General features: G+C 47.7%; 1 protein-coding gene across 7 annotated transcripts; it reads left to right on the top strand.

The window, feature by feature from the left end:
- Positions 1–3,853: 3,853 nt before the first annotated feature.
- On the top strand, positions 3,854–25,579 carry THNSL2 (threonine synthase like 2). Of its 7 annotated transcripts, none has more exons than XM_060655664.3 (9): positions 3,858–4,022; positions 11,576–11,808; positions 13,322–13,516; positions 13,924–14,076; positions 17,853–18,083; positions 21,245–21,393; positions 21,496–21,621; positions 23,830–23,981; positions 24,381–25,579. In XM_060655664.3, exons 1-9 carry the CDS (start codon positions 4,018–4,020, stop codon positions 24,604–24,606), a joined length of 1,470 nt encoding a protein of 489 aa, XP_060511647.3. In that variant the 5' UTR covers positions 3,858–4,017; the 3' UTR covers positions 24,607–25,579. The 7 variants fall into 7 exon arrangements, with proteins under 7 accessions (XP_060511701.3, XP_060511647.3, XP_060511728.3 ...); XM_060655745.3 differs by lacking the exon at positions 3,858–4,022 and adding an exon at positions 9,756–9,914; XM_060655685.3 differs by lacking the exon at positions 3,858–4,022 and adding an exon at positions 9,826–9,914 and having other exon boundaries at positions 11,279–11,808.
- The last annotated feature ends 250 nt before the right edge of the window (positions 25,580–25,829 follow it).

Raw genomic sequence — 25,829 nt, 5'->3', positions numbered from 1 at the left:
AATGGCAGAGTAAATGTCTATCACCTTCGTAAAGTCAGTCCCAAGAGAATGAAACATCTACCCCTCTTAAGTCATTTTCTAAATGGAGTGGATGCGTGACGTTCAGCCCATCTCCTCTTTCAGGAAGAAAGAGCTTCTTCCCCAGCTGCTGGGAACTGCTGGGACAAGGCCTTCAGGCCACAGCCTTCTTTGGGGATTTGTATCAGCTGGAGATACAACTGTGGGCACTGACTGTACCATTCTGGCCCAAGGTCACACCTCCTCCCGGGGCAGCCGTATCCAATGCTTAACCCATGTGGGAGTATAAAGGCCCACATTTGTAGAATCACATGCGATTCCTGAAGATGCTGTGGTGTTCCTAAGGTCTGCCCCCAGGAGCCTCCGTCTCTTTCAAGCCCTGACTTACTCGCCCCATTTCTACACTGGGGGGAGCATGCCGCTCTCTCCTCCCCTCCCACAGCTTGGGGTACACGTTGTCAAGTGTCCCCAGTCCTCCTACTCCTTTCAGGCAAGCTCAGCTCAGTATCTATGTTTTTTAAATGTAGCCTGCGCTTTAAAGTGTTCTCCTTGGGTCGCCTGGGTGGCTCAGTCGGTTAAGTGTCCGACTTCGGCTCAGGTCATGATCTGATGGTTTGTGAGTTCAAGCCCCGCATCGGGCTCTGTGCTGACAGCTCGGAGCCTGGAGCCTGCTTCGGATTCTGTGTCTCCCTCTCTCTCTGCCCCACCTCTGCTTGTGCTCTGTCTCTCTCTCTCTCTCTGTCTCTCTCAAATATAATAAACATTAAAGAAATTTTTTTTTTAAATGAAGTGTTCCTCTTGCCTCTGTGTCCCTATGTGACTTGCATTGTTTCCTGGTCCCAGCGCCTGCCTGCCTTCCCCTTAGCAGGTGATTTCCTGACTCTTCTTGTGAAGTCCTGTCGTGAGACACAGAGGCAACAAGTTCTGAGTCTCCACCAGAGTGTTCACATAAAGACTGCCCACCTTTGCCTCCATGACTGTAATTCTACATAGGAAAAATCTTTTTTTTTAACGTTTTTATTCATTTTTGAGAGAGAGAAACAGGGTGTGAGCAGGGGAGGGGCAGAGAAAGAGGGAGACACAGAATCCGAAGCAGGCTCCAGGCTCCGAGCTGTCAGCACAGAGCCCGATGCGGGGCTCGAACCCACGAACCGTGAGATCGTGACCCGAGCCGAAGTCGGACGCTTAACTGAGCCACTTAGGAAAAATCTTTTAAACCAGGGCAGGCAACCTTTTTCTGTAAAGGGACAGGTTTTAGGCTCTGCCAGCCATATGGTCTATGTTGCAGCCTCCACAGTGCAAAAGCAGCCATCTGCAATACTCAGATGAATGGGCACAGCTGGGTTCTAGTAAAACTTTATCTACAAAAACAGGCAATGGACCAGATTTGGCCCATGGGCCATACTTTGTGGACTCCTGTTCTAGAAAGTCGGCATCTGCTCCCAGCCTAGGCTTAATCTACCGCTGGCCTACCAGACTCATGGTTTCTTAACTTCCTGTCCTATGTTGTCTCAGGCTTGTTCCGTGTGACCCAGACCTATGCCATCCAAATGGCCTGTGTGACACCTGTGTCAAATTGAAGTTCACCTATAGTTTTCTATTCCCCTGAAGGAATAAATTCTGTGCTGACCTTGCCCTATTTTGTCTCTCCCAGATTTGTCAAAAACCACACGTAGCCACACTCAGAGTAGCATTCGTCATGAAAGACTGTTAACTGCTTTTTTTGTATCCACATCAGGGTGGTGGTAAGGACTTTTGGGTCTGGAGGCACCAGGAGGAATTAAAGGTACTGGGGTACAGAGAGGGGCCAAGATCTCCAATATGCAGCCATGGTTTCCTTGACCCTGAAGCAAATATTTTATTGAGCATGTATCATATGACAGGCACTGTTCTAAGCACTGGCGATAAATCAAGGGAATGGAACAGAGCTATTCCCTGCTTTTCTGGAAGCTTTTCTTATGGTGAGGAGAAACCAATGGCCTCTACAGTGTCTAGTGGTGATAAGTTTCTGCAGAAGAGTAAAGCCAAGCAGGGGGAAAATGAACCATTGCTTTAGACCAAGGGATTACGGAAGCCCTTTGTAATTAGGACACCTGACTGCACCAAGAGGGAAGGACTCTCTGGAAAGAGCATTCTGGGCAGAAGAAGCAAGTGCAAAGGCCCGAGCACGAGGTCATGCAATGTCTGATGCATGGAGGAGCTGTCGGGTACCACGGTGGCCGGAGCAGAAAGAGCAAAAGGGAGTGTGTAGGGGAGGGAGTTAGGATTGAATACTCCGATATTTCTCACTGCCTGTGATAAAGAACTGTCGATCAGTTTTTTCCCTCGGTACAAACCCAGGCCCATTGTCATGAATGATGCCATGCCCGGTATCAAGATTTCACTAACCCATTCCTGAACTTCAGTTAGACATTTTCAGGTGCTCAACAAGGACATTGGCAAAGACTATATTGTGAGCGTTATATTCCGTCACTCTTCCTCACCACCCGTGACAGGGTATCCATAAAGAGCCCCCTCTCTACCCTTGCCCAAAGCCTTTTCCTATTTCTCCAGCTGCCATTGGCTACTTTTCTTGAAGGCAGCTTGTTAGCTCATCACTCTTCTTGAGTTTTTTTCTTACAATGGTCAAATGCAAACTTTCTCTAAATATATCAACAGACAATTTGAACCAGAATCACCTGAGCCACTTGTTAAAAACAAAGATTCCTGGGGGGAGCCTACGGGGCTCAGTCGGTTAAGTGTCTGACTTCGGCTCAGGTCATGATCTCATGACTCGCAAGTTCAAGCCCCGCGTCAGGCTCTGTGCTGACAGCTCAGAGCCTGAGCCTAGAGCCTGTTTCGGATTCTGTGTCCCTCTCTCGCTCTGCCCCTCCCCTGCTCATGCTCTGTCTCTCTCAAGAACAAATAAACATTAAAAAAAAATTTTTAAATAAAATAAAGATTCCTGGGCCCCTCCTACTGACCTTGGGAATCAGGATCTTGGAGATTGAGCCCAGGAATCTGCATTTTAAACAAACTTTCTAGGTACCTGCTATCCAAAGTGTGGTCCTCAGACCTGCAACATTGGTCTCACCTGGGAATCTCAGCCCTATCCCAGATCTACTGAGTTAGAATCCACATTTCAAAAATCCTCAGGTGAAGCTTTTGCATGTTCAAGTTTGAAAAGCATAGGCCTAGATGATATTTATACACCCGGGAGTGTAAGAACCACTGATCTAACACTATCAACAGGTGACAGTATGTATTCTTAGAATAGGGTCTACACTCGGATTGGGGCCACAGGAAATGGTTGTTTGGTTCACCCAGAGGAAGAAAGTTATGCAGCTGCAGGTTCCTTTTCTACATTAGAGACCACTTCAGTCTATGCAGATTTTCTAGTTCTCGATCTGCAAAGAAAAAAGCAAAAAAAAAAAAAAAAAAAAAAAAAAAAAAAAAAAAAAAACCCAAAAACGTGTTCTCATTCTGAAGCTTGAAAATGTCTTTGCTAACCACTGTTTTCCAGGATGGTTAGCTTAGCCACCAATTATGGGATTTTTTTAAAGTTTATTTATTTATTTTGAGAGAGAGAGAGCATGTAAGCAGGGGAGGGGCAGAGATAGAGGGTGAGAGGGAATCTCAAGCAGACTCCCATGCTGTCGGTGCAGACCGCAAAGTGGGGTGAGATCATGACCTGAGCCGATACGGAGACTGAGATGCCTAACTGACTGAGCCACCCAGGCGTCCCCAATTATAGAATTTCATATCAGTCTCCAATCAACTTTTGCAGGCTGGCCTTTACTAAAGGAGTAGCCAATGACATTTAGGTGGCTGACAATTCAAGCAAACCTTTTATTTTCTAGCATTTTCTTCATTCATCCAATAAGCATGTACTTAGTGTGGCTGGTGATTGTTCTAGGTGCCAGGGAGAGAGTGGTGGATACAACAAATAAGGTCTGTGTCCTCGAAGAGCTTCTATTAGAATAGAGAGAGGAGAAAACAGCCAAGAAGCACATAAATCTGATGCAGTAAGTGCTACGAAGACAATGGAACAGGGCGATATGATGGTGACGGGGGGGGGCGGGGGGGTGAGCTCTGAGGGTGCTCGGAGGCCATTCTGAAGTGACAAACAGTATCCGCCATCTCACTCCTAGAAAAGAGAGGTGGCTGTCACACCTACCCAAACTGGCAAGTATTAAGAGCTTGAGTGGGTGGTGCTGGGCCCAGGGTCCAGGTCAGAGAAATCTCTTGGGCCATGTGGGCTCAGAACCAAATTCTAATAGTGACGAGAACTACTGAGGATTAATGAGTCATCTCAATGGGCAGATGTGCCAACGGCCTATGAAACGCCTAGTTTCAGGGCTCCTCTACTGTGATGCCAACCCCATGGCATGTGCAGTAACATCGGGTTCTTGCCATGTCCTCCCCTGGGGGTTGGGGGTGTGCGAACTAATGCTAAGATGCTGCTCTGGCTGCTTTTTCCAGGGAACGATCAACTGTTTCTCTGATCCAGAAAACCCCATGTCTCCCATCAGGAGATATACCTAAAGTGTGGCAGGCCAGCCTGTGAGCTTCCAGGCAGGGTGACATCTCAGACCCTTCGCGGTTTCCGACTTAACACCAGGCTAACGAACAAATGAGTCCCAGGGGCACTAGTTGGGTCTATTCCTTATAAAAGCTGTCCTGGAAACTGTCCCAGAGCTTTTAGCTTGTATCTCACTGGCCCGAACTTGGCCACTGGGTCACCCCTAAAGGCAGAGAAGTTTGAGGCACACGTGACGTTTCTAACTGCACATCTTGCCACATCAGAGGAGTAGGTGAAAGTGGGTGTTGGTCAAGCATCTCGCGGTGGTCTGTCCCAGGATGTTTGTAAGGTAGCTCTTACACCGCTATCTTTCCCAGACTTTCAGAATTTCTCATCAATGGAAAACATCTTTTCCAAGTCCCAAGCAACTTAGAGTGGTGGCGAGATGAAAGGGAAATTGGATGCTGAATTGGGGGTGAATCCCGGACGTGCTGCTGTCTCATCGCGTGCCCTTAGGCAGGCCACAATCTTGCTGAGTCTCAGCTCCTGAAAATTGGAAATGACGTGGTGACTGGGTGGGTAAATGGGCTAACATATGTGAAGATTCTTAGGAAACGTGAGTCCAGCTGAGAGAGCGGAGGAGCAAAGGGCAGGTCCAGCACCTGTCGGGCAGCATGGAGCCAGGTCCCCTCCCAGAACAAAGCAACAAGAGTCCGCTCCCGTGACGTGACGTATCCAAGTCCACGTACGGCGGGCACAAGACCTCCCATCCTGACAGCCAACGATACCCATGACTGCGGAACTGTACAAGCAATTTACAATTATTACCACTCTGAGAAAATATGCAGAACACACAGGGTCAGTGTGGGCAATGGTCTCGAAATAATGGAACATGAGTCCGGGCTTTTACTTAATTCTGCTTCAGTGGAGATCATTGGGTACGCATGATTTCCTATTTGCATGAACAAAAGTACCTTTGAACTTGGCACAGATGCTTTCATGCACACAGAGCAATGCTCAGCACGGGCCAGGGGGAGGGAAAAGACACGACCGAGAAACCAGCATCCAGTCCTTATAACAAACATCTCTTATAAATGCACACTCTGCTCAGATGGTAAGAAAGTACCACCTGAAGTGACATTAACTGCAGAACTATTTGTACCCTTTTCAGCATTTTCTGCAGGTTTCTCAAAAGTTATGGAGTAAGACCAGATATCAGAGTGGTAAAAGGTATCTCTGACCTGCATTAATTATGCCCCATTGACTGCTATTCTAAGTAAATTAGCAATGGAAGACTATATTTAGAAGAGCAGAAAAGAGTGCATACTAACTACACAGAGGAAACTTCCAGCATCGGAAAAGGCTTGCTTGTTCTTTTCTGAGTTTTTAGAAAGGATTTCTAAAGTTGTTCGCTGATGGATTAGATTATGTCTGGATCAAAACTCTGATTGTTTTGTACTCCCAGTGGGAACAGCGTGCCCCTTCTCAGGGCTCAGTCTGCCCTGTCAGGCCATCAAAGCTTTTCTCTCTGGACAGCTCTTTTGGATAACTTGCCCTGACTCCTAGCCAATTAGTGTTTATGGTTTTTTGCATTTTTTTTATTATGATATAATTCACATAGCATTAAAATCACCCTTTTGGGGCACCTGGGTGGCTGAGTTGGTTGAGCGTTCGACTCTTGAGTTTGGCTCAGGTCACGATCTCACAGTTTGTGAGATTAGTTCCCTTGACTGTGGAGCCTGCTTGGAATTCTCTCTCTCCCTCTCTCCGGTCCCTTCCCCGGCTTACACATGTGCTCTCTCTCTCTCAAAATAAATACATAAACTTTAAAAAACATCACCCTTTAAAGTGTACAATTCAGTATTTTGAGTATATTACAAATTTGTGCAACCATCACCACGGTCTAAATCCAGAACACTTAAATTATTCCCTAAAAACACCCTGTCCTCATTAGCAGTCACTCCTTATTTTCCTTTCATCTAGCTCCTTGAAACCACTACTCTCCTTTCTGTGTCTATAGATTTTCCTATTCTGGACATCTCATATAAAGAGAACCATACAAGATTTGGACTTGTGTGTCTGTCTTTCACTTAGCATAATGTTGTCAAGGTTCATCCGTGTCATAGCATGTTCATCCATGCTATAGTATCTCTTTTTGTGCTGAATAATATTCCATTGTATGGATATACCACATTTTGTTTATCCATTCATCAGATGATGAACATTTGGGTTGTTTCCATTTGGGGATTATTATGAATAATGCTGCCATGAACATTTGTGTTCAAGATGTTGTCTGAAGATATGTTCTCAATTCTCTTGGGCATGCACCTAAGAATGGAATGGGTCATCAAGTAACTCTTTTAACATTTTGAGGAGTGCCAAACTGTTTTCCAAAGTGGCTAGACAGTTTACATTCCCACCAGCAATGGGTCTCGGTGTGTGTATGAGGATTCCAATTATTCCACATCTTCACCAACACAATTTCTCCGACGCAAGCCACCCTAGTAGGTGCGAAGCGGCATCTCATTCTAGTTTTGATGTGCATTCTCCTAATTACTAATGGTATCTTTTTATGTGCTTGGCCATTTGTAGATCTAAGTCCTTTGCCCATTTTTAAATTAGATTGTCTTTTTATTATTGAGTTGTAGGGGCTTCTTATATATTCTGGAGACTCAACTCTTAGCAGATTTGTGATTTGCAAACATGTTCTCTTATTCTGTAGGTTGCTTTTTCACTTGCTTTTAATAGTGTCTTCTAATGCACAAAAGGTTAGCCCAATTTGTCTGTTTTGTTGTTGCATTTGATGTTGGTCTCATATCTAAGAAGCCTTTGCCTAATCCAAGGTCTCATGAGGATTTATAGCATAGTTTTCTTCTAAGAGTTTTACCATTTTAGTTCTTACATTTACGTCTTCTGTCCATTTTGATGTAAATTTTGCATGCGGTGTGAGATAGGGGTCCAAATTCACCCACTTGCATGTAGATGTCTAGTTATCCCATCATCATTTATTTAGAGATTATTCTTTCCCCACTGAAAAGTCTTGGCACTCTTGTTAAAAATCAGTTGGCCATATGTGTATGGGTTTATTTCTGGACTATCAATGCTATTCCATGGATCTGTATGTCTATTCTCATGTCAGCACCACACTGTCCTGACTACCACAGCTTTACCAGGTTTTCAACTCAGGAAGTATAAGTCTTCTGCCTTTGTAATTTCTTTTCAAGACTGTTTTGATTATTCTGAGTCCCTTGCATTTCCATATAAATTTTAGGATCCACTTGTCCATTTCTGAAAGAAAGGTAGTTGGAATGATACTCGTCAGTTTTCTCTCGATAATTTGAGACTTTATTTGAAACTCTTAGTTACAAAGTCAGGAACTCAGAAGAATAAGGGCGATTCAGAGCACTTGGGCTTAAATATCACCCCCTCTCCTCAAACAACTATTGCACACATTAAGTAAAACAATTCTCAATTTAGGAGGTCAAAATGCTCAGAGATACCAGGCATGTGTCTCTGAATGCCATCTTTTCTCCTCTTTGCCTTGCTGCCTTGCCTCACCAGAACTCCAGAAAAAGCCTGAGTGCTCGCCTGTGCTCTGCACAAATGGCTGGCAGGCCTCTGGCAGGTCACTTGCTCCTCCAGCTTCCTGTGTGTTCTCTAATCTTTACGGAGGGCTCTGGCCCCTAGCTCCTACATCCCACTGCATGGAGACCACGGTAAATCTGCTGTGCTCACAGTCTTGTAGAAGCTTCCCTTAGAGGACTTTGTAGGGACACATGGAAGAAAATAGCACTGCAGGGGCCCTGGGGCTCTGCTTTGAAAATCATTGGCTTCAAGGCCACAAATGGCTACGTACTCAAATCTGTAAGGTCAGAAAGCAAAATAAATAAATAAGAACAATTTTCATCTCATAAAAACTAAACGGTGGTCTAGTGCAAACGTCTCCGAGAACGCCACATTCCTACTATTCCTGCTTAGAATTCAGAATTCTGTTCTCTTCATAGTCTGCACAGAAGTTTTTATTCTCTGTAGCTGCATTGTTCTGAATGTCCTGGGCCAGGAATTCCTAACAAATTAGACCTCTTCTTCCCTGAGCAAAAGGCTTCTCTCCTTTCTGAGGGAGTCAGACGATTTATAGAAGAGCTTCTGGCCTCCCCTTCTGCTTACAGAATGATGAAGAAGTCTTGCAGGCCTCTGGGAGTCTGGCCTGGTGGCAGAACTCTGTGGAAGCTACTTTTGTCCTTGTGGAGTTTTTGAAACTCCATCCTCGTTGGTCACGAGCATTGTAACAAACACAGCTGTGTCTTAGGGCCTCTTTGCCAGGTGCCTCAGTTTTCCTGGCCTTTGTATACCTGATATAAGGGATGGATACCCTTGGGGGTTTTGCCTGGCCTGTATCCTTCTCTGGGAATGGCTCCCTGGCATATATGTGAACTCCATGACCACCGTCCATTAGCTGAACAGGGGCTAGTCAGACTCTCTCCTTCTGGAATCTGAGACCCATCCAGACTAGAGTTGGCCAATGGCAGGTACGTGGACTCGTGTAGATATGTCAAATGAGAACGTGTGGGCCAAAGTTTGGAGAGAGGTAACTTGAGTAAGCAGAGACCACAGGGTTAGGAGAACGTCATAGATAGGAGGAAGAAAGGAGGAGGGCAGCCATCCAAGTCCACTGTCCCCATGAGTCCCAGCTGGGCCTGCTACACTGACCAGGCCCAGCCCAGAGGCACAGACTAAATCTTAGCTGACATCTGTGCAGCTCATCAAACTTTGCCTCCAAAGTGGCTTGGGACCCAGAAGCACGAATATGAATCCAGGGGCATTTGCCATATCTGGAGGACAGTTTTTCAAGTGTCTTGCTTCTTTTTTAAAAAAAATTCTTTGGGGAGGCACTTCACTCTAGACTAGATCTGTACTTGCTAAAAAGTGTTTTCTGACAAATAACAGTCGAGCTAAAATAATGCCATGTGTCCGTGTGGATTCCGAATTCCTAATGTGCTAGCCCCAGTCTCAGGAACAAGGAGTTTGTCCAGTCGTCTGATTTTGCAGGTGAGAAGCATAAAGCCCAAAGATAAGGGCTTCTTCTTTCCATCTTGTTCTGTCTTCTAATCTGAAAAAATAAGGTTCTAGGGCTGCGATGAAGATTAAGAGACTGAATGTAAGTGATTAGCGAGGTGCCTTAAAAACATGCCAAGTGAGCTGCTCCCTCACTGCCGTGCCCTTTGGCGCCCTCCTCCCCCTCTTCCCGCGCCGCTTTCTTCCGCGCTCGGCCTCACTCCCCCGCGGCCCTTCTCACTCGCCCGAAGAAGCCTGAGGCCTGCGGCCAAGTCCAGCGCGCAAGGCCGAGCCCCGGCCCCGCCGCCCGCCAGCCGCCGCCGCCCGCGTCCTGGACCCGGTAACCATCCCCCCCCACACACACACCCGGCCCAAGCCAGCCGATTCCGGGCCGGGATCCGGGGTGGCGCCGCTCGCTCGCCGCGGTGACCAATCCCCGCCCCAGCGGCCGAACCTCCCCCCTCCCAGGCCGGATCTCCTCCCCGCGTCGGCTTCTGGCGAATCGAGGCGCCCTCCCCGCGGTAATCGGTAGCGGTCTGTCTGCGCTTTTGAACTTCTCTCGGTTTCGCTCAACCCTGACTTCCGCGTGGCTGTGTCGGCCTCCATGCCCCCTTCCGTAGTCTAGGTGGGGCACTGTGCTCAGATTTGGAGGACCTGGGAGGGTCGAGGGTTTCCGAGGCTTGGAGCCTTGCGTAGGGGCTCTGCGGTACTCGGACACTGAGAAGTGTTTTCAGAGGCTGGGAGCGTGCCTTATCCTGCAGACCTTATCAAAACCTCCTTCCCTGACCCACGGCCTGGATAGCCGAAGACTGGTGCCCGGAGACCTTAGACAGGCAGGGGCCTACCTTGAGCCTGCTGGAGCCTCCACCCTGAGGGGCCCAGTCTGGGCTCGGAGGGCAGAGACTCAGCTGCGGGGGTCCAAGTCCAGGCCCTGCCCCGCCCTTTATCAGAAAATTTCTTCGCCTCGCTGGGCCCTTCCTTAACTGTTTCCTGGCCTTGGGGCTTTAAAACCAGACCTCCTGAATTCACTGTCATGGTCCAGAGAAAGGTATTCAGAGCTCAAGCTCAGCTCCTCAACATGGCACCGGGCTCCTGAGAAACTAACTTATGTGACATTGTAACCAGAGTTAGCCCTTGGGTGCCCTTGGGCACTCCCCCTGGCCACAACCCCAGTCAGAGTCCTGAACCCACCCAGGGCCAGTCAGCCTTAGCTAGACAGTATTAAGGGTAGCTTGTCAGCACTTCTAACTATTCCAGGGCTAGGCTGAGAAGTAGGGCACTGGTTTTCAATTAGCTTGACCAAATCCTTCTAGTTTATCTACCACTGAGGGGTTTCCTGGGACAGGGGACTTCCGGTTTTAAAACTGGGAAGGTCGTGGGCAAAGTGGGATAAGTTGGTTCCTGTATTCTTAACCCTGGCTGCACGATAGACTCACCCAAGGAGTTCTCATATAGGGGTTCTAATTTGATGGATTCAGGGAGGGTCCCAGATAGGAATATTTTTTTATAGCTCCCAAGTTGATCCCAACAAACTACCAGAGTGAGGAACCACTAGGTTATGGACAACAATGCTGTAAAACCATTGAAGGTGGCTATTTTTTGAACAGAAGTGGACCCAGACATTTCTCAAAATGGTGGTCCTCTCCTTATCAAGAGGGCTATCAAAATGGCAGTTGCTTTATTATTGCTATTATCTTTCCCCAGTTCCCTTATTCCTCAACAGTGAGGACCCACAAGGCTTCTCCTTCCCTCGAATGCCTCAGTATCCCCTTTCCCAAGGTCAGCGAATTTGCCTCATTTGGATTGGAGAGGCCATGATGTGGACAGTTCCGGATGAAGCTGGCATGAGACTCAACAGGGCTCCAGTCTCTCAGTCTGGGATGCCTACCCCAAATGAGTCGTGGTCTAGGGGCTAGCCGAGGGTGCTGTGTATGCTTCAGCTTCTCTCTGTGGGGTACTGAGCTTGGAGAGCAGGTGCCTCTGGGACTTTTCCCTCTGCAGGCCACCAGGGATGCGGTACATCAGCACTCGGGGAATGGCCCCCCGGGTCGACTTTGAGGGAGCCCTCTTCTCTGGCTATGCTCCTGATGGGGGTCTCTTCATGCCCGAGGAGCTCCCCCAGCTGAGCACAGAGACCCTGCGTCAGTGGAGTACGCTGTCCTACCCCGGCCTGGTAAAGGAGCTGTGCACCCTCTTCATCGGCCCTGAGCTCATTCCAAGAGATGTCTTAAATGGTGAGCACCCCCCAGCCTCCCTACTCTCCCACCTAACTCCCCAGCCAAGCCAGCCTCCCCACAGAGCTGCAAATCCATCACTTAACTCCTAGGAGGTTTCTAGTCCTATTTCCCAAACTTCGGATTTTTTTTCCAGATTCTGGAATCCCAGAAATGGAAATCTCCCCAAAGAGTTCATCCATTCCATTCCACCTTCCATCTCCAATAAAATGAATGCCCCGTGGCATCTGAAGAGAATTTTTCCCTTTGTTCAAAACCCTTTTCAAGACTAGACATTTCACCAACATCCTGAGATGCTTGAATAGTGGGATGCTTCCTGCCTGTATGTAAAGCACTTAGACCCTCAGATTGCTGTTTTATTGCCTTGAATGGTAATTTTAGAAGGGACTTTGAGAGTATCCTGGACCAGCTCCTCTCAAAACTGGAATATACCCATGGGTTGCCCTAGGGATCCTGTTAAAATGCAGATTCTGATTCAGTAGGTCTGGGGTAGGCCCAAGAATTCTGCATTCCTACCAAGTGTCCAGAAAATACTAGTGTTGCTGGTCCATGGGTCAAGCATGTGATATAATCACAATATAATGGTGACAGCTTGGGGCTGGGAAGAAGAGGGCCACTCAAAATGTGGTCTCATGGCAGTGATGGCATTGCCTGGGCACTTAATCAGAATTCTCAGACTTCTTCAGGCCTACTGAACCAGAATCTGCATTTAAAGATCCCAGGTGATTGGTTTGCTAATGAAAAGTTTGAGAAGCATTACCTAAGATGGCCTGCCTTAGGTAGGATTATATGTAAACCCTCCCAAGGTTCTGGTATCACAGATGTGAGATTTAGTATAGGAAAAACAAATAAAGAACAACCTCTCTTTAGAAAGGAATATTATGGGGTGCCTGGGTGGCTCAGTCGGTTAAGCTTCTGACATCAGCTCAGGGGCATGATCTCCCGGTTCATAGGTTCGAGCCCCATGTTGGGCTCTGTGCTGATGGGAGCCTGCTTCCGATTCTGTGTCTCCCTCTCTCTCTGCCCCTCCTCCGCTTGCCCTCTGTCCCTCTTTGTCTCTCAAAAATGAATAAACGTCAAAAAAAAAATTTTTTTTAAGGAAGGAACATTAGAAAAGATGAGACATGGATTTGTTTGTTGCACAATTGTTTACTCAAACTTCTGTTGGCATTCACACACACACACACACACACACACACACACACACACAGAAGAAATCCAAACAATGAAGTTTACACAATAAAAAATGGAAGTCTGATAGTGTCATTTCTCTTCTCTGGGGCGCATCACTATGAGGAATCTATGGACGGTGTGGTTCATGTCTTTTCAGACTTCTTTCTCAGATTATGCAATTATATTCATATACAGTATCATTTGGGGTAAACATGTTTTGCCCTCTCATCTGGTAGCAGGAGATAGGAACTTCAAATTCAAAAGTGTAAAGAGACAAGAGAGAGAACCTGTAGAAGAGATAATGCCCTTCTTCCACCATCCAACCCCTCTCCCCTCACAGGTCTGATCGACCAAGCCTTCAGCAGATTCCGCCACAGAGAAGTGGTCCGTCTGTCCAGGTTGAGGAATGGGCTGAACGTGCTGGAGCTGTGGCATGGCGTCACATATGCATTTAAGGACCTGTCCCTGTGCTGTACAGCACAGTTCCTGCAATACTTCCTGGAGAAGAAGGAGAGGCACGTCACTGTGGTCGTAGGTGAGCCCCTTGGGGGCCCTGACTTGCCCGCATCCATCCACAGGATGCCCGTTATTGATGTCTCTCAAGGAGGGTGTGTTACTGGTTCTTCTAGGGCAGGGTTTATAACCTTTTCTTGTGCCATTGGCCCCTTTGACAGTCTGAGGGAGGCTATGGAGACTTCACAGAATAATTTTTTTAAGTACACAAAATATGTAAGATTATATGGTACCAAGTACACAGGTGCCCTGATATCTATCCCTGGATCTCTAGGAGGTTAATGGACCCCAGATTAAGTACTAGGTTCCTACTCTTCAGGTATTTGAAATAGACATTGTCTCACATGGCAGCCATGCTTTAGGGGCCACGTCTTTCCTTTTCTGTCTCCCCTGTTCTAAAGAAGAGGGTTATTTTTGCTTCCTATCCAGGAACGTCTGGGGACACAGGGAGTGCTGCCATTGAGAGTGTTCAAGGGGCAAAGAACATGGACATCATCGTTCTGCTGCCCAAGGGCCACTGCACGAAGATTCAAGAGCTCCAGATGACAACAGTGTTGAGGGAGAACGTCCATGTGTTTGGAGGTGAGTGCTGGGATGGGAAAGCGTGGCCCTGCCTCATGGGGGGGTCTGTTTGGGGAGATGAGCTGGAATAAAATGGTCAGTTGATTGGTCGATCATCCTTCCTCCTGCCTTTTCTCTGTCCTTTCCTTCCTTCAACCGTTATGAGGTTGGTATATGCCTTGGCTTAGCTCTGGGCAAGCTCTTGGCAACACGGTTTCATAAGCTGTTGGAGGTGACGAGTGCACAGACCAATACTGTCAGTACAACCTAAGAAGTGTAGGCTGAAAACCATAATCCAAAGATTGCCACCTTTATGCAGGTTCAACCTCCTGGTGCCTTATATACAGGCAGCCACCAGACCCATTCGCCTGAGCCAAGTGACTTGGGTTTTGTTCCAGGACACGGGAAGTTTAGAGGGCACAAACAAATGTTAAATAATTATTTCTTAAATGTTTATTTATTTTTGAGTGCAAGAGCGTGAGCGAGCAGGGGAGGGCAGAGAGAGAAGGAGAGAGAATCCCAAGCAGAGAAAGAAAGAGAGAGAGGGAGAGAGAATGCCAAGTAGGCTATGCACTCAGTGCAGAGCCTGATGTGGGACTCAAACCCGTGAACCATGAGAACCTGATCTGAGCCGAAACCAAGAGTCAGACGCTTAACCGGCTGAGCCACCCAGGCACCCCAGCAGGTCTAAGTATTTAAAATAGGAAATCAGTTAGTGGTACCCATTGCTAGAGACACCCTTTCCTGAGCCACATCAGGAATTTGGGCATTTTGTATTTGCAGAAACACAAAAAACTATCTCCTTTAATGTCAGGACATCTATTTTTTAGAAATCGAGACTGTGGAAGGGTGGGGTGAGCTTGAGTGGAGCCGAACACTTTTATTTCCACTTCTCACACCTAGCTAGACCCCAGGTAGCCCCAAAGTAGGGGCGGGGATATGAGCAGTAGGGGTCTTGGTGAGGTTTTGTACACTGTATACACCGTGGCCTTGGGGAAGCTGTCCCAGTGGTCTGGTCTCGTTTGGTCACTCACCTGGCAGGAGAGCAAATGTGGTGGCAGAAGACAGTCCTCCTACAACTCGCCTGGTCTCCTAGTATGATCCCATAGAGCATGTTTGCATAGGACACGGGCTTTGTCAAGGAGCAAAGCGTAGTGCAAAGAAACCTTCCCCATGGGAGTAGCATGAATAGCCTTTGTCCATTTGTTCAGAAGTAAGCAAAAAGCCCCTTCTACTCTTTCCTTTAACAAGCACATCCACATCCCAGTGAAAGGTTCTGGGTTTAGCTAATGCAGGCGTTGGCAAAATCTTACACATTAGCCTTGGTGGTTGGCCGTATTTGGTGCGTTTTTCTGCACTCATTGCAAAATTTTGATGTGTGATATTTGGGCTCCTGAGGGTCTCTGTTATACCCTAAGCACTGAAATTGCTAGTGATGGGTCCAGGGCTATCTTTGCCTAGAATCAAAGCAGAGAGTAACCTTTTGTATTTCTGTCTGCCACCTACTCCCTTCTTGCCTTGAACCAGATTTTGGAAGACTTTTATCTAAAGGCATGGGGGTCGGGGAGCCTGGGTGGCTCGGTTGGTTGAGTGTCCGACTCTCGATTCTGGCTCAGGTCATGATCTCACCATCATAGTCTCATGGTTGTAAGATCGAGATCCGTGTCAGGCTCTGTGCTTGGCAGGGAGCCTGATTAAGGTTCTCTCTCTCCCTCTCCCTCTGCCCCTCCCCTGCTCTCTCTTTCTCTTTCTCTCTCTCTCTGTCTCAAAAAAGAAAAATAAATTTTAAAATACGACACGTATGTAAGCTTGGTTCCTGACGATGGGGTGAAGAATGGTGCCCATTTGTAAAATAATGGTAGAAATGTCAATGGTATTGAGTGCAAATCTGTCATAAATGTATTATTGCTGGAGCTCAAGGGGGCATTTCTGTCGTGCACATGCTCTGAGCTTCAAGAAAATAAGGCAGCAGACTTTAGAGAAATTAATTTTTATTTCTAAATAGCACCGTTCAGGTTGTTCCTTTCCTTTCTGGAGTCTTCTGATTTGGTTTCTCGGAGGATGTGTGTTAGTTCCAGAGCTAACAGTGGGTACGTATTTTCCCTTAGACCAGTGAGCTCAGGGAGTAGGGATGGACCACCTGGATTGTTGTGAGTTGGACACTGATGTTTTATAAAGTCATTAATTTCCAGGGCACCTGGATGGTTCAGTCGGTTAAGCCTCCGACTTCAGCTCAGGTCATGATCTCGAGGTACATGAGTTTGAGCCCCTCATAGGGCTCTCCTCTGTCAGCACAGATCCTCTTTCCCTCTCCGCCTCTCCCTGGCTTGTGCTCTGTTTCTCTCTCTCAAAAATAAATAAAACATTAAAGAAAATAAAGTCATTAATTTCCGTATATATTTCATACTTGGTTTTTTTTAAAGAGAATCTCTTTTTTTAAGTTTATTTATTTGAAAGAGAGAGAGAGCATAAGTGGGGGTGGGGAGGGGCTGAGGGAGAGGGAGAGGGAGAGAATCCCAAGAATTCTGCTTGCTGTCAGAGCAGAGCCCAGCGTGGGGCTCGATCCCAGCACCCTGGAATCATGACCTGAGGCAAAATCAAGATTTGGATGCTTAACCAACTGAGCCACCCAGGTGCCCCTATACTTGGTTCCTCTTAAGCAGAGAGTAATCAGCAAGTGCTAGGTACACATTATTTGGGATGTTTGGGGCCAGATGTAACAGAATATCTAACTCAGACCAGCTTGAACAAGAATATTTTCCAGCTTACGTAACTGGAAGTCTAGAGGTGGGCTGGGCTCCTGAATAGTTGATTCAGTGACTCAACAGTCCCTCAACAGGGACCCAGATTCTCTGTATTTTCTGCTCTGCCTTCCCCAGTCCTAGGGCTCCTTCCCCCTTGTGTATATGGTGCTTACTTAATGTAGCCAAGTCTCTCTTCGTGTGGCTCTGTCTTAAGAGCAGTGAATTTTTTCTGGAACTCCAGCACACATCCCCTGGTGCATGGATCTAGAGTCAGCCCCCTAGCCTCATTGCTGCTACTCAGTGCGAAGGGTGGGATGAATAACAACCTCAGTGCCTACTCTGGCACTTCCCACGGTAAATCCCAAGTTTGGATCCAGAGGAGAAATAGACCCAGGTTTCAGATAAGAGATCCATATTGGCTTGATTGCTAGTTGGGCTGGATTGAGGAATGCAACTTGGACTAGTAGCCAACTCACCCATAAATTTAATGAGCAATTCATCCATAAATTAAATGGGGTACACACCCAGCTCATGGAGGAAAGGTCCATGCCAGCTTCCCTACCACGTAGGAGCAGGGAACAGAATGCCTCTCTGTGATCTGAGAGAAGAAGGGCAGACCGTATGGCAACAGTGACTCTTTACCCCCACCCGCTGGTAGAGGACCGTGGAGTGAAGAAAGGATCAGCCTCTTGCCACCTCACGACCTCATAAACCATCTCTCCTTGTTCCTAAAGAGCGGGGAAGGTGGGCACGGATTACAAAGAGGAGTCATTTTCCCAATATCCCAGAAGGCTGACATTATATGTCTAACTTATATAGTGGTAGAAATGTTGGAAATCTGACCACAAGAACACGAGACATGGTTTCTTTCCTTGAGTTGCTTAATTTTGCGTCTAAGAAGCCAGGCCAAGACATGGGAGAGCAGAAACCGAAGGTCGAGTGAAGGTCCCGACAGGATGGGCCCAGTGTGGGAGGGCCTTGTTGCAGGCAAGTGCTGACCACCTGGGGGTTCTTCATGCTCCTGAGAGCCACACTCCACTCTCTCCCTGACAGTGGAGGGCAACAGCGATGAGCTCGATGAGCCGATCAAAGCTGTGTTTGCTGACGTGGCTTTTGTCAAGAAGCACAACCTGATGAGCCTGAATTCAATCAACTGGTCCCGGGTCCTCGTGCAAATGGCCCACCACTTCTTCGCTTATTTCCAGTGCGTGCCATCCTTAGACATGGATCCCCTGCCCCGCGTGGAGGTGGTTGTACCGACAGGGGCTGCAGGTAACCTTGCAGGTAAGGGACCCCTGGGCAGAAATGGGCTTTCCAGAAAAATGCCTGTGGCCCTAGTCCTTCCCGCCACCCCCTCGGCTGCAACTATGAGGAGGAAGATTGAGTCCTCACTCTGGCTCTGAAGGTGACAGGCAAGCCCTCAGCAAACTTCCCCCTAATTCCCCGAGAGGACATCCTGGCCTCTTGCTGCAGGAGGGAAAGATGGGCTCACCCCACTCAGGAGAATGTGGGAAGATGAGATCAAAGTTCACCTCTGTGCTGGCCTGGCAGCTCCCTCTTCCAGAGATACGGACTTTGCTCCCAGCCTCGGCCAGCTGCCTACAGTGAGGGCACCTGGCACACCGTGTTCCCACTCCTAGAATCACTCCCCAGAGACCGTGTGAGATGGAAAGAAGGCTGGACTTGGGGTTCTGGCCCCAGCTGCATGGCCACGGGGCCGTCCCTTAGACTCAGCCGCTCCGCTACAAAAGCAACATCGGATAGCTTATCATATCTCTCAGGACTACTGCGAAGTGCACATGAGTCTTCACGTGTGTGGGTGAACTTTGTAAGGGTGAAGGGCTGTACCGCTGCGTGGCATTAAAATCGTCTTCCGGAATAATGATAAACATTTATCCAGCACTTACTACCTAGCAGGCTCCGCTCTCAGTGCTTCTCATGTATCAACTCATTTAATCCTCACGTGCGCCTCTGAGGAGGACAGTCCTGTTATCTCCACTGTATAATGAGGCAGTGGAGGCACGGAGGGCTCGGCCAGCTTGCCCCTGCTTACACGCTGGTCAGCGGCAGAGCCAGAAGTGCCGTCCAGGCAGGCTGGCTCCAGAGGCGGCGTCCTCATGAGCTTGCCAGGCTGCCTTCTAACGGGCACTACCGTCTCTGATGGTTCGGTCGGTGGCATCGCTTCCGATGGGCACCAAGCATGGCTTACGTGACACCATGAAAGCGTCTTAGTGGTCGGGAGTCTTCCTGACTTCTTCCACTCACATGGGGATGGGAAGAACGGGGAGCTGGCAGTCAGGCAAGGATCGGTCAGCTGCCGTGGCCACCCACGGGGTAAAGCCCACCGTGCTCCCCATGTGCATCCCCCTCCGGTGAGTGATGCCACCTGCACGTGCCCCAGTGCCTACCACAGTAGCTCCTACCTACCTCTGCTTCATCGGGAACCAGCTGTTTCAGCTTAAGCCCCTGGGTCCTACTGAGGGTCCACGTCTCCTCTGCCGTACACGGATATCATGACGTTCACGTGCAGATCCAGTGAAACAGAATGTGAACATGCTTTCGCAAAGTTCAGGGTGACGTTGGGGTGGGGTGGTGATCCCTAACTCCTCTTGACGACCTGCCAGAGATAGGCCACCCCTGGAAGTATGTCGTTACCTTTTTGGGCTCTCCCTCTCTCAGGGTGAGGGATTCCTTATTTGTTCCGTGCAAACAGGAACTGCAGCCAGGGTGGCCCGAGGGCGCCGCTCCGTCCTCCCAAGGGGCCTCTCCAGGAGGTGCCGTCTGGAGGCGCTGCTTCCAGGAGGCTGATTTCGGGGGGCAAGACCATGTGCTCTGGACTTAGACCTCTTTCCAATCCTTGCTGTGCCACTCGGCAGGCTTGGGGTGGGTCATTTCTACTTCCCAGAACCTCCATTTTCTCTTCTGCAAATAGTAGTGAGCATTTAGGGGCACCTGGGTGGCTCAGTCAGTTAAGCACCTGACTTGGGCTCAGGTCATGATCTCACAGTTCATGAGTTCGAGTCCCGAGTTGCGCTCTGTGCTGACAGCTCAGAACCTGGAGCCTACTTTGGATTCTGTTTCTCCCTCTCTGCCTCTCTGTCTCTCAAAAATAAAGAAACATTTAAAAAATGGGAAAAAAAACCCCAATTCATCCATTTAGAGTATACAGATCAATAGTTTTTAGTATATGTGCAGATTTGTGCAACCACCCCCAGTCAACTTCAGAATATTTTCATCACCTTGGAAAGAAACCCTATTCCCATTAGCAGCTACTCTGCATTTCCCCCTCATTTCCCCAACTCAACCACTGATCTCTTTTGTCTCTATCAATTTGCCTATTGTGAACATTTTACATATAATAGAATCATACGATATGTGACCTTTTGTGTCCAGCTTCTTTCACTTGGTATGTTTTCAAGTTTCATCGATAGTATAGCACATATCAGTACTCCATTCCTTTTTCTGACTGAATAACATTCCATTGTGTGCATGTACCACATTTTGTTTGTCCATTTATCAGTTAATGTTGATGTCTGGAATGTTTCCATTTTGAAACTGTTATGAATGATGCTGCTATAAACATTGGTGTGTAAGTTTTTGTGTGGACCTATATTTATTTCTCTTGAGTATATACACCTAGGAGTGGAATTGCTGGGTCATATGGTAACTCTATGCTTAACTTTTTGAGGAACCGTCAGACTTTTCCAAAGCAGCTGCACCGTTTTGTATCCCCACCAGCAATGTATGAAGGTTTCATTTCTCCACCAATACTTTGATTCTAGCCATCCTAATGGGTGTGAGACAGTATGTCATTATGATTTGGGGTTGTGTTTTCCTGATGACTGATGATACTGAATTTCTTTTATGTTCTCATTGGCCATTTGTATAGCTTCTGGAGAAATGTTTGTCTAAGTCCTTTGCCCATTTTTGTTTTTTTTAATTTAAAAAAAATTTTAAGGTTTATTTATTTTTGAGAGAGAGACAGAGTGCGAATTGGGGGAGGGGGCAGAGAGAGAGGGAGACACAGAATCCGAAGCAGGCTCCAGGCTCCGAGCTGTCAGCACAGAGCCCGATGCAGGGCTCAAACCCACAAACTGTGAGATCATGACCTGAGCCAAAGTTGGACGCTTAACCGATGCAAGCGCCCTGACATTTGCCTATTTTTAAATTGGGCTATTTGTGTTTTTATTGTTGAGTCAGAAGAGTTATTTACATATTCTGTATGCAAGTCCTTTATTAGATATATGATTTGCAAATATTTTTTTTTCTCATTCTGCGGGCTGCCTTTTTGTTTTCTTGAGAGTGTCCTTTGAAGCACAAATCTTCCAAAGCATAAAAGTTTCTCAATTTTGGTGGAGTCCGGTTTATCTGAATTTCATTTTATTTCTTGTACTTTGGGCGCCATCTCTGAGAAAACTTTTGTTCTTCTCTTCACTTGTCTTAAGCGGGGTGCATTGCTCAGAAGATGGGCCTGCCTATCCGCCTTGTTGTGGCAGTGAACCGCAATGACATCATCCACAGGACTGTCCAGCAGGGCGACTTCTCTCTTTCTGAGGCCGTTGAACAGACCTTGGCATCAGCAATGGACATTCAGGTAGGACCTGTGGGAAAGTGTGCAGGTCTGGCCCAGCTATTGATTGGTTGGGAATGGACAAGGACTGACATCAGTGTGGCCCCTGGCACCCTGCCTTTCCAGGTGCCCTACAACATGGAGAGAATCTTCTGGCTGCTCTCTGGCTCCAACAGTCAGGTGACAAGAGCCCTCATGGAGCAGTTCGAAAGGACCCAAAGCGTGAGCCTACCCAAGGAACTGCATAGCAAGGTCAGTCCCCGGTTGTACCCCACGGAGAAAGCAAAGGGTGTAACCACGAAACCCAGTGTAGGCTTGAAAATCTGTCTAAGGCAAGAGGACACCTGTTTCTTGAGCACCTGCTATGAGCCTGGCCTTTTTGCAGTCTCTTTACAGGGACTAATTTGTTGAATGAAGAGAGGCAGCAGAGAGCATTGGTTCAAATCAGACGGGGGTTGGCTCTAAGCCAGCTTTGAAACCTTGGGCCAGTTTCTTAAACTCGTCTATAGAGTAGGGCTAATGAGAATGCCTGTCACAGCATTGTTGAAGATTTAAGTCAATTAATGCCCATGAGACACGTTGTATACTGCCTGGAAATATAGGGCTTAATACATTCACTGTTAATTGTTTTAATTCATTATTGTCGATTTTCAGTAGTAGCAACAATTGGAAGCCACTTTGCCCATCCAGTATGAACAGAGGCCTGTTGAGCTTTTTTTTTTTTTTTTTTTTTTTTTTAGGAAAAGGAGAAATTTTATTTCTTCAGAGTGGTAGGAATCTGGTTGGGAAGGATTGCTTTTATTTTAATGTAGCCTAGTGATGGTCCACTTATTACGTAAGAGAAAGGATTTCATATGTTGACATTGCCTTTAATTTTCTCTATCACATCCCACCAAGTCATCCAGACCATGTGTATATCCAGTGACCAGGTCCTCACTGGCTCACATCAGCTCTAATCATTACAAAGTTCTTTATGTTGAGCCGGAATCTCCTTCCGACTTGTGCACTGGGGAGCAGTCCGATTCCCATACTTGAAGAGAATCTTTGTTTCTCTGCTGCGTCTTCCCGGTCCCTTTAGCTGTCCCTTCTGTGACCTAATTTTGCATAGTCAAAGTCAGTCTTAAAGGGTTGTTCCCAGAACTGGCTACAGTTCTCTGGGTTTAGGCACCCACGCAGACCAGAGTGGAATTTCAGTCTTTCTTGTGCTGCAACTTGTCGTCGTTTGCACTGCCATAGCAAAGTACCAGAGACCGGGTGGCTTATAAACAACAGACATTTATCTCTCACGGTTCCGGATGCCAGAAGTCTGAGACCGCGGTGCCAGCACGGTTGGGTTCTGACGAGAGCAACTTTCGTAGAAGTGGCGGACCGCCAGGGTCTTGTCGTATCCTCACATGATGGCGAGACATTTAGCTAGCTCTCCGGCCTCTTCTTATAAAGGCACTCATTCCACTCATGAAGGCTTCACCCTCATGACCTCGTTACCTCCCAAAGTCCCACCTTCAAACACCATAACGTTGGGATTAAGTTTTTAACATATGAACTTGGGGGAGGGAGGACGTAAACATTCTGACCATAATACAACCAAAGGTCAACTTACTTGGTTAACGGTTCGTGTTGATATCCCCAGTCCTTCTCCTCATGTAAATGAGGTGCTCCATGGAAACAGACACCAGATCCCACACTTCTTCATTCTCTCCCTGGCTGTACACGTACAAAACATCGCATCTGCTGGAACAGCATTCATTCATTCATTCATTCACTCAACATATCTGCTGTAATCCAGGAACTGTGCTAGATACTGGAAGTACAAAGATAAAGAAAATACTTTCTCTGTCTTCTGTGAACCCTAATGGGACAGGTAGCTGTACAAATGATTTGTAACACCCTATGGCGGCAGTCAAGTATATGCAAGGTGTTTGGCACCTCAATAGCATGCAGTAAATTTTCAGAGAATGATCAGATCAACCGTCCACACTGAGGGGACAGTGAGAAGGGAGTCTTCTGCTGTCTGTGGGTGGAAGGGGAAGGCTTCCTGGAGGAGGTGCTACCTGAGCTGGGTGGGAACTGACTGGAAGATGTTTCTTACACCCACAGGACAGGGATGCACCAAAGACAAGGCACCAGGAATGTTTGATTACCCTTAACCTTCTGTGTTTTGTCGGTTTGTTGAATAAGAGTATATACTAATTTGCTGATTCATGAGCTAATCCTTACTAAATTCACTGACTTGAAACTCAAACGGTCCTTCCCCCAAGCTGAGCGAATCAACTTAAAACTGGGAAGCCTGGGGAACCAGCTTTTTCTCTGAGCTGAAGCTGAGCTACTTAGTCTGAAGACTTCATCTGAATCTCTCGTGTTGCCTGGCTATGTTTCGTAGTGAGTTTTTGCTCGCTTTCCCTGGGTTACCCCCAAACCTGATTGCCACCCCCCCCCTCCTCTGACCCTGGGCCCCGTCAGCTTTCAGGGGCAGTGACGTCTGAGTCAGTGTCGGATGAGGCCATCACCCAGACCATGGCTCGCTGTTGGGAAGAGAACAAGTACTTGCTGTGCCCTCACTCGGCCGTGGCCGTGAGTTACCATTACCAACAGACAGAGCAGCAGCCGCCCAGGTATAGGCCATGGGCTCCTGGGTCACTGGGGTACTCTGGTTTTCAGGGGCCCTTCTTTCCCCCAAGCAGAGGAGATGGGAGTCCGAACAAATGGCTGTACTGAGCATGACCGGTGCTGTGTAGAACAGTGCCCCGAGAACAGGGATCCCAGAGGAGGGTGTGTGATATATTCTGGGGACAGCCACTGTGACAGGTGGTGGTTGAGCTGGGCCTCCAACAAAGAAGAGCAGTTTCCCTAGCAGTGTCATTGCAGAGATAAGTTCAAGGTACCAAGCGCCTGTCTCTTTCTCTTTCTTTCTCCCCTGTTCCTCCTTCTCCTCCCTCCTCCCCTTCTCCTTCCCTTATCTGTCCCTCTCTTCTCCCACCCGCCCTCCTGTTCCCACCTGCTCCATGCCATAGCCTTCCCCGGTGTTGTCTGGCCCCCGCCTCTGCAGCCAAGTTCCCAGAAGCTGTCCTGGCTGCCGGGCTGACCCCAGAGACCCCTGCGGAGATCCTAGCCCTGGAGAGCAAGGGGACACGCTGCACCCCGATGCGGAAGGGTGACGACTGGACGCTGATGCTTCGGAACACCATTGAGGACATAAGCTGCCAGCAGAGGGATCACTTCCTGAATGCTCTGGAGTAGCCAGGCTGGATTTGACTTCCTTCAGGCTCCAGACCGCAGGGAGGCATGCCCTCTAAACTGCTTTGCACAACTCGTTAAGAGTTGGTGTAGTTGGTTCTCAGGAGGTTGCTCAGCATGGTCTGGGGACCAGCTGGCTTTGCTGTGTTCTGGAGCCACTCTGTGTCCTCACCGTGGTGGTGGTGTGCCTGCTTACCGGAGATGCTGGCTGGGGATGTGTGTGTGTGACGGGGCGTTCCGGATGGTGCAGGAGCGTCACTGCTGCGGCACGCCTGCTAACCGTGCCATGGTTCTCAAAGTGTGGCCCTTGGGTCTCCTCAAAATGCACACTTCCGGCCCCTACCCCCTACCTTCTCAGGCAGATCTCTGGGTGGGGGGTGGACGTCTGCAGTTCTTACGAATTCCCTGAGAAAGTCCTCTGTGCACTCCAATTTGGGAAGCCCGAGCTGGGGAGTTTAGGTTGATATGTAATTTCTTATTTATCCATTTTGAGGTGTACTTTCTTTTCACGAGGGCATGCTTTATTGCTTCTACTGTTTTCACGATCTAGCCCTGCCCTGTCGGACTCAGTAGCCGCCAGCCATATGGTCTCTGAGCACTTGAAATGTGACTAGTATGGCTAACACACTGAATTTTTCATTTTTTAAAATTTTAATTGGTTTACATTTAAATGTCTTGACTTCTTACATTACTCGATTCAGTTATTTAAAAAATTTTAAGTGTGGTTAGAAAAATGCAAGTATGTGAATCGGCTTTTTCAGCTGTCAATTTTATGAAGTCTAAATACAGGTCAGTATGTCCAATGAAAATTTAGCGTTCTAATTGAGAAAGACCATAAGTGCAAAATATATATTGGATTTCAAAGACGTCAAACGAAAAAAATCGGAAGTACCTCGGGAATAATTTTACACTGACCACATGTTGAAAGGATAATATTTTGACGTATTGGGTTAAATAAAATAGATCGTCAAAATTAGTTCCATCTGTTTCTTTTCCTTTTACTAGGATGTTTAAAGTGATATATGTGGCTCGCCTTTGTGGCTCACGTTGCATTTCCATGGACAGAAGTGATCTAGAACCTAACCTTGAACACGCTACACAGATAGTTGCAGGTTTAGTTGTATTACTGGGTTCACATCCTGTCTGAATCGAGGAGGGTGAAATGAGACCAACACAAACATGTGAAAGTCAACACAAGCTTTCTGCCCTGGATGTGATGGCGGGGG

This window comes from Panthera onca, chromosome A3 (assembly GCF_046562875.1).
Source record: "Panthera onca isolate mPanOnc1 chromosome A3, mPanOnc1 haplotype 2, whole genome shotgun sequence".
Classification (NCBI taxonomy): domain Eukaryota; kingdom Metazoa; phylum Chordata; class Mammalia; order Carnivora; family Felidae; genus Panthera; species Panthera onca.
This window is presented reverse-complemented; position numbering and strand designations above follow the sequence as displayed.